The sequence below is a fragment of the Strigops habroptila genome, chromosome 3, assembly GCF_004027225.2.
Source record: "Strigops habroptila isolate Jane chromosome 3, bStrHab1.2.pri, whole genome shotgun sequence".
Classification (NCBI taxonomy): domain Eukaryota; kingdom Metazoa; phylum Chordata; class Aves; order Psittaciformes; family Psittacidae; genus Strigops; species Strigops habroptila.
The window spans coordinates 75,517,042-75,534,958 of record NC_044279.2 but is presented as its reverse complement, the minus strand read 5'-3'; the positions used below and the strand labels follow the sequence as shown (position 1 = coordinate 75,534,958).

Genomic DNA, 17,917 nt, shown 5'->3' with positions numbered 1-17,917 from the left:
AAGAGGTGACAGAAATCCAGAATGAATCCACATAGGCAGCTGTAGGCAGGGTCAAAAATAACCTGTGATCTTTAGGAAGAGTCAGTGGTAAACACTTAGCACTCACTTCCCGTGGTCAGTGTCAATATTTTCAAAGAAGCAGCTAGAAGCTTATCTGTGAGGGATAAAAGGAAGGAAAAGAGAGCAAGCTGTATTTAATGCAAACTGATTTCAAACCATTACACTCATGTCTGCCCTTACCTTCATTACACCTGTCGTGTCTTAAACCCAGCCAGCAACTAAGCACCACTCAGCCATTCCCTTCCCTGCCCAGGTGAGATGGGGAGGAGAATCGGAAGAATGTAAACCCCACGGATTGAGATAAGAACAGTTTAAAAACTAAAGTATAATATAATACTACTAATAATAGTGATAATGATAAGGGAAATAACAAGGGGAGAGAATATAAAACTGAAAGGGAAAAGGAAAAACCAATAAACACAAGTGATGCACAATACAACTGCTCACCACCCACCGACTGATACCCAGCCTGATCCGAGCAGCGAACGGTCCCTTCCATGTGACTCCCCCCAGTTTATATACTGGGCATGACGTGCTGTGGTATGGAATACCCCTTTGGCTAGTTTGGGTCAGGTGTCCTGTCTCTGCTTCCTCAAGGCTTCTTGTGCCCCTTCTCACTGGCAGAGCATGAGAGACTGAAAGGTCCTTGATCAGAGTAAGTGCTACTGAGCAACAACTAGAACATCGGTATGTTATCAGCACTGTTCTCAGGCTAAAGCCAAAACACAGCACTGCACCAGCTACTAGGAAGAAAAATAACTCTATCCCAGTCGAAAGCAGGACAACACCCAGTGTCCACATTTAAAATTTATCAGAGGCCTGCCTTTAGGTCACAAACTGCCAAGAGCCCACCCCTTGTAAACTCAATTTCTGCCTTGAGATTCTGGGTCACATCAGAGGAGAATTCACTGACCTACAGTCCACCATGTCCCAGTTCCTGCGCTGGGGCTGGGTCCAGTGTATCACCTCCAGTCTTTCCACCACTGTTCTCACAAAAAAACATTGTTTTAGCAGTCTTGCAGCTGACATCAAGCAGACACACCAACCTAAAGCACTTCCTTGAAAGACCTGATCTTGCCTGCCACAAAAGTAGGTGACATATATAGGCTCTTGATCAGGGCTGTTCTTATACATGTGCCTGTGGGCAGGCCAAACCACAAGCAAACAGCAAAATGGATGTCTCTTTGCACTGCAGAAGTACTCTCAGCCACTTGAACAGAGAGCAATGCAAAACGTGTACTTGTGTCTCTAATCCATGTTTGCTTCATCTCTTAACTCCTTGATGCTTCCTTCTTCTCACAGCTTTTCCCACCTGCCTGTTGGAATCCCTGACTGCCCTGTTTTGAGACCTTACCTATTACTTTCATCCTCCTGGTTCTCGTAGCTTTGTTTTTAACAGTTGTTGGCTTTGATGCACTTTAATGCTTTCAGGTATTTCAGCCAGAGGAGTCTGAATGGGAAACACACCCTTAAAAAACTACATAAGTGTACTTCATGTAAAAATGAAACACCTGTGAGATGTTTTCTCATAAGGGTACACAGGAAGTGAGACAGCATCATATATCTAAACTAGGCCTAGAGCATCTCCCATTATTTCCAAAGTGCAGGGTAATTGTGTCTCCCTCTCTAGGTCCTTAGTCCCACACTCATTCACATGGTGCCCAAACAAGTTTGGCTCCAGGCTTACCCTGAAGCAAAACAAGAAGCTAGCTTCTTAAGAAAACCTAGATGCAGACGTCAGTTTGCTTGAGCATCCCAAATGCACAATACGCAATATGGATCAGTAGCAAACTCAGGTGGATACCAACACTACCTCAGCCAGCAATGCATCTGAAAATGCCCTTAAGGTAAATAACACACGTTTTGTGGTTGTGGCATGAAAATACCGTGAAAGGGCTACAACACAACCCTCTTATTTTTTCAAGTGAAACAGGTGTGTGTGTGTGGGGAGGATGATACCAAAGGAAAAACCAAAGACAGAGACAATGAGGGGGAACAAAGGAGAATGAGAGAAATGAAGGGAGGAAGGAGAGGAGAGGAGACTGGAACAGGTCAGATACGTCTTGGGTTGGATTGGGGTGGGATTTGGCCCTTTTTGTCCCCTCCTATCACTCCTCTTCACACCCACCAGCCCATAGGTAAAGCAGTGTGTCTCCTGTGCCTCTAGAGCTGTTGGGAACAGGGACAGGAAGAAGCAGATTCCTGGAAATCAGCTTTTCTGGTACAGGACTGGGGTTAGATACAGTAATTGCTTCTGCCACTGCAAATCCTTTCCAGCTGTGGTTATCACAGGCTGGGGCTGGGCAGGCAAGGGGTGAGAGTATGGGCAATGGCGACATTCAGGCTGGTCCAGCAGTTCTCACCTCATCAGACAAGGACATGCCTCATCAGGCAGATCAATACTCCAGGCTGGTCCCCACGCCTCCTGTGCTGTGAACCACTTTTTCTCCCAGGATGCTCCCTGTCTGCACACAGACTTAAATTGGAGCTGGAAATATCTGTTGTTCTGGTGGCCACAAAGGAAAATATCAAACCAACAGCGTTGGTACCCTTTTCTACTACTTGATATAGGCTTAAAATAATTGTGTAAATAAAAAGGAAATATAAATATTTACTACTACCTTCAAGGGGATAAAGACAGGGACAAAGTGCCATTTATTCCTCTGTGCCAAACACGCCAACAGTGTTCCCACAACTACCCACAGAGAGACAAAGTGCAGCTCTGTAGAGATTCAATAGCCCCTTCAGGAGGTTTAGGCTGCTATTCAGACTGGGCTTAGGGATGTCAGGAGAGAGTGTAGCACTTCTTATACAGTATTGTGGGGATTACAAATTGTACAGACAGTATTTGGATACAAGGTAAAACAGCACTAGAGCAAAGACAACAGCAGGATTTTTCATATAACAACTGGAATAAAATAATCCTTATCCAGCGTGAGGAACAACAGAGACTGTGACAGCCAGAGCAGTAGCTCAGGATGCAAATGTGCGGCAGCAAGTAAAGCTACTGGTGCAGAGTACCTGGAATAGCCTATTCTCAACTGCTTTTACTAATCCAAGGAACTGGAGTGTATTTTAAAGATAGAAAGCCAGTGATTACAAAGGCCACAGGAATAAAACCCACAACTCTCATAAAGATTACAGGAGGGTCACTTAGAGTCTGATAAACCTCAATGAAGAGCCAGAGGGATTTGTTTTGTTGGACTCAGAAATGCAGCAAGACTGAAACTTTGTGCCTTTGAGAAAAAATAGTAAAAGACATGCAAAAGATTTTACTTTGGTAATTCAGGAAATATTAGTCCTGTAAAACAGAGTGGCCAATCTAAGTGGCTAAAATCTAAGGCTATAGATTTCCTTAGTACTCTGAACAGCTCTTTTCACTTCCCTGATGCAGCCTTCCTAGAAGATACCATAGCTTACCAGTAAAGATATATATTAGATCTGGTTTTACAGAAACACAGTATATCTAACATCTGATTATGTGTGAAGAGTGTCAGCAGACAGGGGAGTCAAGTTGAACAGTTGACATTCAAGTTATAATTTACATGTGTAATCTCGAGTCCCTGTTACCTCCCCTCTACAACAGGCAGGTGAAAAATGCTGTTGAACCATCTGAACACCTCGTGGGAAAGCATGCACAGTCAGATTTATCTGTATTTATCACCATTAAGTAACAGAGTGGTAGCAGTGAGATGTCAGTTGTCACTGGCTGAGAACAAAATATCTGCAAGAGTGGAAACCCATATCAGAATCACTGGGGGCTTGCAGAAGTACAGAGAACCAGATAAGACCAAGCTGTAAAAAGTCAGTATGATTTAGAGTCTGCAAACAACTTCTCAGCTGAGGGAAGTGTGAATCAGCCATCACAAAGAACTTGATGCCCAAAAGTCTGTGCCATGGTCTTCTGCTTACCCAGGTACATAGTGGAGAAGAGGTGGAGGAGGTGAACATCTTTCAGTGTTCCAGATAGGAAGATGGCAGTGGACCTGCTATTTCATCCCAAACTGGAAAAGCTGAGAACAGTCACACCCTGAAGATAGAGGAGCCTCCATGACACAGTGTGTCAGGAATGGACCACCTGTCCAGTTTTTGCAAACTGAGTTGCTCATGAGTTATGTTGTAAATGTAGGTAGTTTGTGTTCAGTGAGGATGGATTGGAAACTTTTTTTTTTTCCCTAAGCTTTTGCTTGACAGGGTAAATTTAGGCTAGAGAAAACGTTGGTATGGCCATGTTAGAAAACAGACCCTGTAGGAAGCAATTCCACAGCCACTCTAACAGAGAGTGCAGAACATCATGGCCTGAGGTGAATCGTCCCACTTCAGTTATGATCTGAGCTTTGAATTCAGGGCAGGCTTTTCAAACAAGCATGGCAGTCAGTGAGAAACCACAGCAGTGAGAGGAGAGGGGTGGGAGCTTTGGAGAAGAGAAGCAGCAAAGCAAGAACTAAAAGCAAGGGGCAGATGGTATGAAGCTGTGTGAATGGGGAAGTGGGATAACACAAAAGGGGAATACAGCAAGCAGGGACAGTTTGCAGCCCAGCCAGGCTGAAGCAAATAACTCTTTTCCCTGCTGGAGGCTCAGCACACACAGAAAAGGTCTCATGGCCTCTCAGGATTGCCTGAGCAATAGCTCTCATAAAATAAATCCTATCAATCAGGGCCCAGGGTAATGAGAATACCTGCTCTGGCCATGCCCTGCATGCGCAAAGAAATGAGCCTTGTGTTCCCCCTAGGAAAGGATTCCCGCCGCTACTCTGTCTGTGCTGAAGGACAAGCTTCCTGCTCAGCTCCTGCTTTCCTGTGAAGTGCAACCATCATTTCTGAAAGAGCCTTCTCACCCTTTTCCCATCCTCGCTGAGGAAGCAGTACCCCACAGAAAGGGAGGGAGAAACAGAGCAGTCCTTGTTGCTTTGAAACCTTCGAGCGGGGGGAACGGTATCAAGCATTTCCTCCCTTGCCCACCATCCCACATGAGTGCCATGTGAACCCAGGTCACTCAGATCCAGTGCCCAGGGCACTGGAAATCTCTCAGAGCAAAACTGTCTCACTGAGCAATTCTTTCCCATTAACATCTTCCTCAAACTCAGTAAATGGAACAAGAAACCCCAGATGAGTGCCTGCCTTCCCTCAGCCCCTCTGCACGTGCAAAAGGAAACTCATGTCAAGAGCACCTCTTGGTGGTGTGAGAGGACATCAAAGCAGAAACCGATCTGTATGTGCTCAGTTTGGGTTTATGGGCCTATTTCCTGTAGTTGCCTTCCCTTTCCTGCAGCCTGTACAACTTAGAAGTTTTAATGTAGCAGGTGCCTGTTGTTCTCAGAGTGTTTACAACATGTGTCATCTGAATGTAATACCCCATTTTTAATAATTTAAATATGATGGATGGAAAAGAACACCCTAAAGGCCTCTATGTACATCCTTCTACAGAGGCACTGGTAGAGGAAGGATGTTCATAGGTTCACAGCACAGATCTCTGACTTGGACAAGAACTGACTACCCATAGCAGTAGCAGGTAATTATATTTCAAAAGTAATTTGCCCAGAAGTGGGTTGGAGATACACGTTCTTTCCAGGACTGCAGCTCATTGTTGGCCATATTAGAACTACAGTGTTTTGACATGGGGCTCATCTGGACATGGGGTCTCAACAACATTCAACACCAACTTTAGCTTGTCTTCTTCTTCCCCAGTTCCTTCCATGCTGCCAGTTACACAAGCCCATATACCAGACTACAAGGACAAAAGCACACACTGGATTCAGTAGATCAGTGGTCCTTGTTCATCCCTGCCAACCAGGTCCTACTGTGCCACTGGCCAGTTTTTCATCCAGTCTCCCTTAGCCTGAATCCCATCCCTAGCCCCAGTATCCTTACATGACTGTGCCTCTGTCCCAGTGAGACTCATTGTATTCTCCAGCTCTCCCCAGCTCTTTTCCCCTCAGACTCCATCCTTCCTTCCCCAGATGTTCACTCCCTGTTCTTCCCACCCTACTTCTTCCCAGGCACATAAGGGTTATTGGGAACCTTCAGAGAAAAGATCTGCTGAAAACAGAAATGTTCCTTTGGAGCCAGACACACTTGCCTTCTCTTCTGACTCAGTCCTATCTCCTGGCATGCTGTGTTCTGCGGCTCTGTCCTTTCTATCTCCTCCCTGTAACAGTCTTTGACACTCTTGCTTCTGTCCTTCTCTGGCCTGTATTCCTATGGCCTGTTCCTGCTCTTGCTTTCAAAGGAGGCAGTTGGTTTTCTTCCTCCCCCTTTCCTACCACCCACAGAGGGAACACCTAGTTACAGCTGGTCACTTTGTGCTTCTGAAATTGCTTCAACACTTGGAATTGTTCCACACTTGAAGGTTTCTGAGCTGCAGCCAATGCCAAGTGACGGATGGCAGAGCTCTCCTCCTGAGCAGTAACAACCTCCCATGGCTGCAGCAGTGTAAAGGTCAACAGCCTTTGGAGAAACACTTTCCCTCAGAGCTCCTTCCTTCAGGAACATCCCAGCTGGAACCCCACTGTTCTTGGTCTAACTCCTGACAAAGCCTGGAAATTCTAGTTAATCCTGTGCCACCACATCCCTTCTTCTATCGAACTCATCTCCTGCCCATCCACTCATCAGTTCAGGCTGGAGCACACAGATGTGCACACATATGCACTTTTTCAGCCTCAGCATTGCATGGGAGAAGGAAGAGGAGACAGACCCTCATTTCAAGAAGGGAATGGAAGGAGTAGAGTCTCCTGGGATCTTTCTGCTCGTTGTCTCTTCTTTCTTAGGATGATTGCTTGCTTCTTCTCCTTGCTGCTTAGTTCTACAATCCCTTTATTTTTGGAGGACAATGAGGAAAGGCTGAGAGAGTTCGGGTTGTACAGCCTGGAGAAGTCAAGGATCTGGGAAGACCTTGAGGACAGACTTTTTAGTAGGGCCTGTAGCAATAGGACACAGGGTTATGGCTTTAAGCTAAAAAAAGGTAGAGTCAGACTAGATATAAGGAATAATTTTTTTATTAAGAGGGTGCTGAGGCGCTGGCATAGGTTGCCCAGAGAAGCTGTGGCTGCCCCATCCCTAGCAGTGTTCAAGGCCAGGTTAGACGGGGCTTGGAGCAATCTGGTCTAGTGGAAGGTGTCCCTGCCTGTGGAAGCGGGGTTGGAACTGGATGAGCTTTAAGGTCTCTTCCAACCCAAACCATTCTATGATTCTGTGACAAGATGAAGAGGTCTGGCAGCAGCTCCCACTGGCTGTTTTTGTACAGAAGTAGGTAGAGAGATGCTGGTTTGCCAGGCTCCTCTCATGCAGCAGTCTTGGCTCTCATAGGACTGGCAGGGGAGAGAAAACAGTTCGTTGCATCCCTTGATGTAATTGCTCCACTTCATGGTGAACATAGAGCTTCACACAGTACTTCTTTGTGCTAGCAATCTGGGCAGGCAGGGAAGTGCAGCAGGACCTTATTGTCACCGGAGAGGAGGGATAGAGCAGCCATAGGGTGGCTGACACTTCCTAGAGGCCGCTTAACTTCCTTGTTGAGCTTTCACAGAAAACAGTTTCTTGTGATGTTTCACCACTGACACTCATGGCCAATGGGAAGACATGCCCTACATCACCCCACTACTCCTACTTCAGATTCCCTTCCCTGACTACACCCCCTCCAAAGTTTGGATGACAAAGGAAGGAGGAGGAAATCCACCCCTTCACTTTCTCACCCCGCTTCTAAACCTTGTCCAGCTACCCTGTACAAGCAGTCTGGTGCCCCCAGCCATGTGGGATGGGATGGGAATGGGTGGCACACAGGGGGAGAAGCAAGATGTTACAGCAGTCATCATCCCAACCATGAAGTAATGCATGCTCCGCCTTCAGCTAACGGCCTTGGCCGCAGAGCTGCTTCTGTGGTGGGAGGGGAGGAGGGACCGGAGGGTGATTGTCAGATACAGTTCCCTCTTCCACTTCCTCCCTCCCTACAACCTGCTGCTCACTGCAGCACAAGGGCCAAGACTCAGATCTGCCCATCTCTCACTGCTGTTTGCCTTGGCCTGACTTTCCTTTGCCCCGGGTGCTGACCTCCGCCACGGGTCCAGAGACATGCAAGCCATCAAGTGTGTGGTGGTGGGAGACGGGTAGGTACCCAAAGGTTTGCTGTGACTGCTGGGAGGGATCGGGAGTGACAAAGGGCAAGAAAGAAGGTGTCTGCTTGGTGAACCTTCCCCAGCTTTGCTTCTGACCTCCTGCAGGCTGCGTTCTCTCTGTCTTGCTCTTCTCTCCTCTAGGTCAAGGGACCTTCCTCTGGGGAGGGAGTGAAAGAGGGTATTTTGAAGGGCATCTGCCAAAGGGGCATGGGAAGTGGGTCAGGTCTGTCCCACGCACAGGAGGTGGTGGTGTTGTTGCCAGGTTCAACCTGCACGCAGGAGCCAGATTTAAAACCCGACAAGTGCAAGCGCTCTTCTGCAGGTAAATGGCTCCTTGAAAGCCATCTGCTCACAGGGACTGACTGGGAGAGGGCACAGCACCATGATCCTGAATCTCTGCATTCAGCACGTTATCTCTGTATCGGAGTGTGGGGGAGAGACTGTTTGGCAAGGGGTTTCTATGGGCACGGGGAGAAGGAGTTCGTTCCACTGAGTATATGCCGCTTTGGGAGTGAGAGGTAATACAACCTTGCCTTTACAGTGTGATGGTGCCACTGTCCATATCCCGTGATCCCTGGAAATGGCCCAATCTGAGTCATCAGTAGGGGAAAGCAGCCAGTACTGATGGGGCAGAAGGGATGAGGGGGTCAGGGCCTCTTCTTGCCCTGCGGGATAAGCAGATGCAGGGGAGGGAGGGGAGGAAAGTCCACGTTGGCCATGGAGTAGGTTAATTCATTTCCCAGCTAGGAGCTGGCCAGACTGCTATCTGGGGCAGCTATCAGATAGCAGATGAAGAGACATTTGCAGCAGTCCTGCTCCCCACAGTCACTTCCTTCTTCAAAACTCGCCTGGGGAAGAAGACATCTGCAAACATAGCAGTACATGTTAGACATACTCTCAGTGGCTGGGGCAAGGGGACGGGGAGAAGGGACAAGGAAGGAGAGAGCCCCCAGTACAAACCATTACTTCTAAGAAAAGTCTTTTGAAGGCTGCACGCTAGAGCTGGGCATTTATGTGTTGCCCTGTTGCAGTTTCCCCCTCACACATTGCACCAACTCTGTAGCCATCACTCAGGCAACATTTCTCTCATATCATGGCTAACCCCACAACATGTCCTGCACTCAACTGCTCTGACCAAAACTCCTCTTAAATGTCTACTGTCCAGTCATTTTGCTTCTCTGTGCCCTGCACCCGCCCCCGCTCACCATCTTGCAATGCAGCAGTCCAGTCATCCTCCTACAGTTCTGAGCTCTTGGTCCACCACCCTTCACCTCCCTTCCAGCCGTACCAGCCATGTCACCCTCCCTTGGCTCAACCTTAGCGACCACAGGACCTTCTGTCATCGCTCTGCTAAGCTCCTTGATGTTGCCCCATAGCTGTTCTGGCCCTATACCTCACATCACTGACCTACTAACACTGAGTTCAGCCTCGATAACCTGCATATGCCACTAACCTCACCTCTTCTCTCAATAGCTTGGTGGTAACCTTCACCTCTTCACTGACCCTTTGTGTTCCCTTCTGTTCAATTGCACTAGTTCAGAACCATCCCTCATTGCATGACTGACTCACCCACAGTCCTGCAGATTTCCTGAGCCATTAGCTGTAGAGCTTCAGGAAGCCTCCATGGCTCTCCCTCAATATCTCTGTGATAAAAGGGAAGTAAGGGAGCTGGGAAAGAGAAGGAACTGGGAGAGGAGGATCTAAGAAAGGGAGGTGGCAGAAGGAAGAAACAAGTGTAAGAGCACGCTGAAGAGCTCTGAAGAGCTCTGTTTCCTTCTCGGCTTCCCCACAGTCCAGTGACCAAGGCAGATGCCTTGTGACTAAGGGCAAAGATGCTGTTCCTGTCAAGGGCACACAAAAAGGCAGTCCTGCAGCTCTGCAGCAGGGGACTTCACAGGTACAGCTGAGGTGGTTGGAGCATCCCCAGCAGCAGGACTCCTGCCTCTCCTCCAGGAAAGGCATCTCCCCCATTCTGTGGCTGTGTTCGTAGGCTGAGGAGGTAGGTTGCTGTCACCACCTCCATTTTACACATGCTGTAACTGAAACCTGGCCAGACTTTCCCAGGCCACCCAGACCTGAGGAACAGCAGCACAGCAGGAGGAGGATTCTCCTTCCCACACCTGTCCTGGGTGCTTTATCTTTCTCCACTTCTCTCCACCTCTTTTCCGCACCGCAGTCTTCACCTTGCCCATAACACCTTCTTGATAGCCTTACTGCCTCCTTTCCCACCTCCCTCACAGCAGTGCTCTCGCCGAGTCTGGACTGTGCTGCTACCCTGGCTTATTGGCACACCACTCTGCTGCAGCATGGCTGTGGGGAGGCTCGGGAGAGAGGAAGCAGAAATACCACCAGCAGCCTCTGCCAGCCACAGGGAGAGGCACCTTGGTGGTTGCTTACAGCTCTCTGCGGTGATGCTGCATCTCGCTGCAGACAGGCAAGACTGGAACGTGTTGTGGCTAAGTCAAGAAGAGGTGCTACCAGACCCTGGCCACAGTGCCTGCAGAAGCAGGCAGGGGTGCCTGTGCTCAGAGGCATGTCGTGGCACTCCAGCACTGTATCAATACACCTGTGAGCACACTGCACTGTGCATGCACTGGGAAATGGGTTCTCACCTCCATCTCAGAGTGGATGTGTTTTAGCTGAGTGATCTCTGTACCAGACTGTACAAACAAGCCTTTGTGCTCAAAGAAACATTTCTGGGTGACATCCTGTTTTTCTTCCTGCTGGTTGTCTAACCTATGGTTATGCATTGTCTGGTCCTGTGAATGCATTTCTGCTTCCAGGGGTCTCCTGACAGGGCCAGCTTAGAAGTATGAAAAGGATTGCCCCATCCCCATCTCACCCTAGCAAGTCTGCCTGCACTACACAACTTCCTGCTATTTTTCCTTTCTCTTACAGAGCTGTGGGGAAAACCTGTCTCCTTATCAGCTACACCACCAATGCCTTCCCAGGAGAATACATCCCCACTGTGTGAGTAAAGGAATAATCTGGTTCTGGGGTGGACGGGAGGCATGAAAAGCAGAATGCAAAGGGGTGCAGAAAACGGTTACATGCAGGGTTACAATCTCCATGCCAGCAGAGGAAGGGCTATCAAACCAGCAAAGGTGCCTCTACGTTTCAGATCTGTCACCTTTCACCAGAAGCATAAGTGGCCTTATAAATCCCTAGTATAAATGGGATATATGGGAGAAATAAACCAACCCAAGGGTCTACCTGCCTCCTAAGTTTACATGTAGTAGATGGGGTCCTGCTAGGCAAAACAACCAGGCGCAAAATTGGACTAGACCCAAGAGAAGGCAGTTGGATAGATAGAGGTCCCCACTTCTTTACTTGTCATTGAAGCAGGCACTGATAACTGCTGCTAAGAGTGCAGGATTCAGCTCAGTGCCAGAGTAGAAGCACTATGCAATCTGCAGATGTATGCATGAGGCTGGGATAGACCTGCAGACTCTTAGCATAAGGAGCAAGCTTAGGGTTGCTTTAGTTTGAGTGGCCAGATGCATCTGTATCCTCAAAGTGCATGGGATTATGTTTGGGGATGCACACCATACATACCCGTACAACACCACAGGGATGCGGAGTATGACTACCCGCTCCCTGAGGTGGGAAAAGGAGGTAGGCACAGTGTGTCGGACTGCCAGCTCAGGTTTCAGATTCCTTGGGAAGGAAAGGTACAGAAAAACCTCAGTGTCGCTTTTTTCTCCAGACCAATTTGCAACAGCATTACAAAACATAGCTGCGGCAGCAGGAACCCATCTTTCCTCAGAAACTGGTTTGTGGAAGGACAAGCCAGCCCTCTGAGCATGTAGCCATGAAGTGGCTATGTATTTTGTGTGTTGCACACCATTTCTCCTCCTGTCTGAGGCTTGTGCCTGGAGATATGAAAGGGAGGCCATTCTGTGGTCTGCATAGCTTATCTCACAATGGTGGTGTATGCTGCGAGCACATTCACAAGGTCTTTGTGTTGGTTCCTTCCTACCACTGGTTTCCCTCACCTTAGCTTGAAAGAAAAATATACCAAAAGGAACAGCAAATAAAAATTTCTAGGACAAGGGGAGCAACATCTCTATTGTTTTAATATATATATTTTTTTTTTCCATTAAGTCTTTGCTCCCAAGCATGCAATCCTGATAGCTGTTCTCAAGTATTTCTCACTGGGTTGTCAAAGAGTAAAGGGACACACCTTGGCATATTGGCCTCAGGTTCAGAATGGGTGTTGAGGAGTGCAGGGTTCTCAGGGAGCTACAGAGATATAGGTTCTTCTTCTTCACTTGTAAGAAGAAAGAAAGGATTTAGAATACAAAAGAAACACAGGGCCTTGTTAGAGCAGACACAGCTGTGGGAAAGATACTGGGGAAAGAGTGGGAAACTGAAGGCTTTATGGATCTGCATGCAGAGTTGCAGCCAGGCACCTGCCCAGGACAGCTGGGTGATGGGGAGGAGGTTGATGCTGAGGAGGTAGTCCATAAGGTTCACAGCATCACCTAGGTGAGCTGAGAAGAGGAATCACTACCGTTTGCTCCTGGGTGCACCTAGCGAACCCCAGCTACACTACTGGAAGGGCTCCCTCATTTCCTGTTTGAGCTATGGCCTATCTCTCTGAATTCCAGGTTTGATAACTATTCCGCCAACGTGATGGTTGACAGTAAGCCTGTAAATCTGGGGCTATGGGATACTGCTGGACAAGAAGATTATGACAGGCTGAGGCCACTCTCTTACCCTCAGACGGTGGGTCACACTCCATGTCCCTCCTCCCTTGTTTCTCCCTCAGATACGCCTTTGGCTCCCAATGCAAAAATCAAATTTGTCATAAAACTGTGACAGGACTGTTCCTGTCTCTCTCTGCCCTTTTTTTGAGAATACCTCTGTTGATATACAAGTGCTTTGAAATCCTAGATGTAAAAGGCATCTAAGGGTATTTTGGAGACTTTATCTACTGGTATAACTTGGCAAGAAAACCCCTGGGGAAAAAAAACCCAAACTCTCCTTTTGTGAAGTTAAAGTGGCTCAGGGAATTCAGTAGCTGAGGTAGGAGCTTCTCACATTTCTCTGAACCCAACTATCCTGGCTTCTGCCTTTTAAAAGAGATCTGATATGGAGACACATGTTTGATCTGCTGATACCTCAACTAAGCCCAAGCATCTAGAAGAATAGATGGATGCCTCCACAGATACTCTGTTCACCAGCTTTTTACCACATTAACAGAGTGATTTCAGGGTTTAAAGATCACCTTCCCTGGAGGATGCTGCTCCAAGAAGTCTCTTGGCAAGCTCAGAAAGACCCTGCTGCCTCAGGCATTGGTCTGAAGGTTGCCCTTGCAACCAAAAAGGCTAGGAATTGAGGGCGCTATTTGTTTCAGCTACGTTCAGCCACCTAAAAGCCAGACACTTGGTATAAGCTATTTGCGTAGGCTCCTTCTAACAGTCAGTGCAAACAGCTGTATTTCTCAATAAAGTGCTTGCATCCACCCTGGGACACATCCCAGGGATAGGTGGGGGAACTGTTTTCCAAGTTTTTTGCCTCTAATGGTTGTAAGAAGTATGGAAATGAATAGGCTGGGCCTGACACCCTTATTTTAGCTATGCTGGGTGAAACAAATACAACCCACAAGAGCTGGTTTGGTTTGGTTTTTAATGGAAGTCAAAATTCTACCCAGAAGAAGCACTTATGTGGATAACCAAAATTCTACCTCATTTGTGTCCTGCATGTGCACTTTTTGGGCTGACCATAGCTCTGTCTCCACAGCAGGCAAAATTATTCCGGCCTGAAAGCTCTCTGGTATTCTGTGAGAAATGAGCAGGATGCTGTCAGGCCATTTCCCATGAGGATGAGTGTGCCTACCGCAAAAACCCCATCCTCATAGTTAAACATTTGGTTCTTCTGATAATGGTGGCTATGGTTACCATGAGTCAGGGGAGCAAATGTCCTTCTCTCCTCTAGAGGCAATTAGCAGCAGTCAGGACTGTCTTACACTGAGAGACACCTTTTCCTAGCTGCAGAGGGAAGATGCTGTCCACTCAGTTATTCTCCTCCCTCCCTGCCCACTTGTCATGCAATCCCATGCTCTCATCCTAACTCTGTGCCATGGTTGTATACTTACAGGACGTCTTCCTGATCTGCTTCTCTCTTGTCAGCCCAGCATCTTATGAAAACGTCCGTGCTAAGGTGAGGTGGAGTATCATGGTCCATCAGGGGTTGAGGAGGGTGAGATTGGTGGTGCTCGGTGGATGGAGACTGTTAATAGGAGGTCTGGAATCAGAGAGGTACTATCTTTTTTTGTGTCAGTCAGAAGGAACTAAAATATCAACCTCCTTCAACATGTCTTCTCTGAATCATCTCAAAGAATGTGGCCAACCATTTTAACAGGCTAGTATTCATCTTGCTGGGCTATTGAGCTGTGTGTGAGACCACCGGCTTGTGTTCTGATGGCATCTTTCAGCCAAGACTGTCACAGCACAAACATGCAGGACTAGTCCATAGGGTATGAGAAGCAGGTACCCACAGCGTTTGGATGGGAAATGACGGAAAAAGGAAGAGATTGAAGGAGACGACAACAACATAGTATTTCCTTCCTATCACTTTCAGGTTCCTCCCTGGGTCTCAGGGAGCCATGAAGGGTGGAGAGCAGCTTGTGCTTTTGCTTAACAGAATTTCAGACATAGGGCCCAGCAACAAGGGCTGGCCTGGCCCAGGCTATAGTGCCCATGCTGGATGGAAGGGCTGTGAGGAAGGACGGGGTGTAAGCTATCTTGCTGACATTTTTTCAGGGGTGCCTTCCTGTTTCCTCTGTGCATGACCATATATGTGACTTCTTCTCACATCTTTGCCCTTTTTCTCCCTGCTAGTGGTTCCCCGAGGTGCGGCATCACTGCCCTAACACTCCCATAATCCTTGTGGGCACAAAGCTGGATCTTCGTGACGATAAGGACACCATTGAGAAGCTGAAGGAGAAGAAGCTATCCCCCATTACATATCCTCAGGGCCTTGCTCTGGCCAAGGAAATTGGTATGTTCTTGAGTCATCATTTGACCTACTGAAAGGAGAGAGGCAGAAGATAAGGGCTTGCCCTCAACCTAGTGAGGCTTTCATAGAGGTGTCTCCCAGTCGTATCTCTCAGAGACACAGGGAGACACATCAAGGATCATGGGATAAAATGCATGTCAGGAGACTCAGGAAGGAGATCTGCTCCTTTAGGAAGCCTCAACCCCTCAACCCTCTGTTTTCTGCCTCTCTCCAGCCCCTATCGTAAACACACACACACACACAAATATACGCTTGCACATTCCCCTCCCCTTTTACTCTGCTATTTCTACCTCAGCCAATGTTTTATGTGAAAGCCCCAGCTGCTGTGTGGGCAGAGGCCTCTCCTCCACATCCGGAAAGATGTGGAAGAGTGAGTTTTCTAACATGTCTCAGGAAGAGCTGCAACTGCAGCTTCCTGCCCCTGACTGGCTACTGGGGTGTTTACATGCAGCCCTGGGTATGTGTGTCGCACCCCACCACTAATCTTAGGGGCATCAGCTCCCACTCATATTTTGGGACATGCACAAATACCTGTTCCAGGTAACCTCTCTTCTCAGTTGCAGCACAGAGAGGCAGGAGAGAGGGTGGGAAACACAGCTTGAGGGAGGAGTTTTCAACCGAGGAGACGGTGTCCAACCAGGATAGCACAGCCAGACTCACATGATGGCTTTGGCCTGGCTACAAGGGTGGAGATCAGGCAAACCTTGGTCTTGCTTGGCTGGGAAGCTTTGTCCTGAAGTCAAGACTGCCTGAGTGAGAGAAATGCCTCCTGACATTGCTTAAGGGCTTTGATCTCCTGAGCTGTGTTTATTCAATTTGCTTTGCTTTCCAGCACGAGGTGTCTGAGAATTTGCAGGTAGAGTCTGAGAAGGGAAGTACCATGTGATTTGATATGCCACAAGAGGTGCTTAAGGTTAGGCAGTCTGAATGATACTTGAAACCTGAAGAGACTTGAGACCTCATCTCAAGATGAGACTCAGGTGATGTTTAGCTGGCATGTGCCTCAGGACACTGTGAAATGGGCACTGCAGAGAGGAGAGTGTTGTGGCTGTGAAGTGATGTGAGCCAGAAACATGTTGGTGATACAGGCACATGCATCTCTGCGATATGTGGCATTCCTCCTGCATGTTTCTTTTCTGAGTACCCTTGGCAGCAGACTCATGGGTACCACCACCGCCCATGCCAGTGCCCTTCCTCGCCATTACAGCACCTGCTTTTCTCCCAACAGACTCTGTGAAATACCTCGAATGCTCAGCTTTGACACAGCGCGGCCTCAAGACAGTGTTTGATGAGGCCATCCGAGCAGTCCTCTGCCCGCAGCCCACCCGGACAAAGAAACGTGCATGCAGCCTCCTCTGAGCTAGTAAGTCTGGAAGGAATCCCTGGGAGTAACACCAGTGGCACTTTCCTGCTTCCAAACCGAGGTGGTCAGGGCCACTGGGTTCCTGTGACCTGCTGTGCCTGGGGGGATGGGTCACCCTCAAAGAAAGAGGGGGAGACAGAAGTCCTGCTTGGGGAAAGGACAGGACATGGCATGACAGAGCACGCAGAACCCTAAACCAGTTCCCCCTCCTTCCTGCTTGCCTGTGGGTGGGTTTTCCCCCATCTCCTGGTGCAGGGCAGCCCAGGATTTTCCACCTCTGCCCTCATAGAGAAGAACTGTCTGTCATCTTCTGCCACAAAGGGAACTATGTCCAGGCTGCACAGGGGATGGCCTGCTGTGAGAGTTGTGAAGCTGCAGCTTTTGCCTATAGGGAAAAAAAAACAAAACAAAACCAAAACCCGTGCTGTTTCTTATTCACAGCAGTTACCCAGTGGCCCTTCCTTTTACCAGGCCCTGCTCACCTCAAGGGCATTTTCGTGTTGCTGTTCATCAGCAGGCAGCAGCTTTTCCCCCAGCACTCCTTTACTCATATTGTTCCCACCTGCCCTTCCCCTTCAACTCAAAGCAGCAAAGGGAGGAGAGATGCTTCAAGACAAGAGACAAACCTGGCCAAAGCCTGAGGGGAGAGAAGAGTGAGAGCTTTCTAGTTGGGGACCCTGCCCTTCATGCTCCTACCACTACCGTGGCAGAGGTAGGAAGAGCTGGAAAATAGACAAACTGGTGCCACAAGGTGTGTCGTGTTTTTGGCTACAGATCCTGTCCCCATCCTGATGCCAGGCTCTGCCCAGCACAAAGGAGAGCAATGGCTCCAGCATCCTGGTACCATCAGTACCTTGTGGCGGTCACTGCGCTTTTTACTTCTGCTGGCTTGAAAGACTGTTGTGGGTCTGGCAGCACTGGTTTGTCCATTTGCACAACTTCCCCACACTCAGCCCTTCCTCACCAACCTCCAAGCTTACAACATAGTAATTCCCAATAAACAGACCGTACATTCTTGCCATGTCCGTGATATGTTGTGTGCCAGGGGGATACATCTGACGCAGTGAGCAGTGGGATGGCTGGGGTGGAAGTACCTGCCTGCTGTGACAATCCAGGCAGCACCATGCTGAGCTTGGTACTGGGGAGCCCAGCTGCTACGGGATGAAGAGAGGAGGCCTGGTTCGTGCACTGAGTTGCTAAGTTCTCAGCTGAGCCCCCTGCATTCCTCAGTAAAGTGCAAATGTCATGTGCCAGCCAAAGGTGATTACACCTTTGTAATCACCTATAATCAGCCAGCGGGGTGACTACACCTCGGGTTTTGCCCTTCCTCTTCACATCCTCCATGTGTTCAAGGGAAAAG

At 48.5% G+C, this 17,917-nt stretch overlaps 1 protein-coding gene across 5 annotated transcripts; it reads left to right on the top strand.

The window, feature by feature from the left end:
* Positions 1 to 7,954: 7,954 nt before the first annotated feature.
* RAC2 (Rac family small GTPase 2) lies at positions 7,955 to 17,578 on the top strand. Of its 5 annotated transcripts, none has more exons than XM_030478997.1 (7): positions 7,955 to 8,162; positions 11,070 to 11,141; positions 12,782 to 12,899; positions 14,274 to 14,336; positions 15,017 to 15,176; positions 16,423 to 16,557; positions 17,332 to 17,578. In XM_030478997.1, the coding sequence occupies exons 1-6, from the start codon at positions 8,128 to 8,130 to the stop codon at positions 16,551 to 16,553; spliced, it is 579 nt and encodes a 192-aa protein (XP_030334857.1). In that variant the 5' UTR covers positions 7,955 to 8,127; the 3' UTR covers positions 16,554 to 16,557; positions 17,332 to 17,578. The 5 variants fall into 5 exon arrangements, with proteins under 5 accessions (XP_030334857.1, XP_030334860.1, XP_030334859.1 ...); XM_030479000.1 differs by having other exon boundaries at positions 7,966 to 8,162; positions 17,147 to 17,578; XM_030478999.1 differs by having other exon boundaries at positions 7,966 to 8,162; positions 17,029 to 17,578.
* Positions 17,579 to 17,917: the final 339 nt, after the last annotated feature.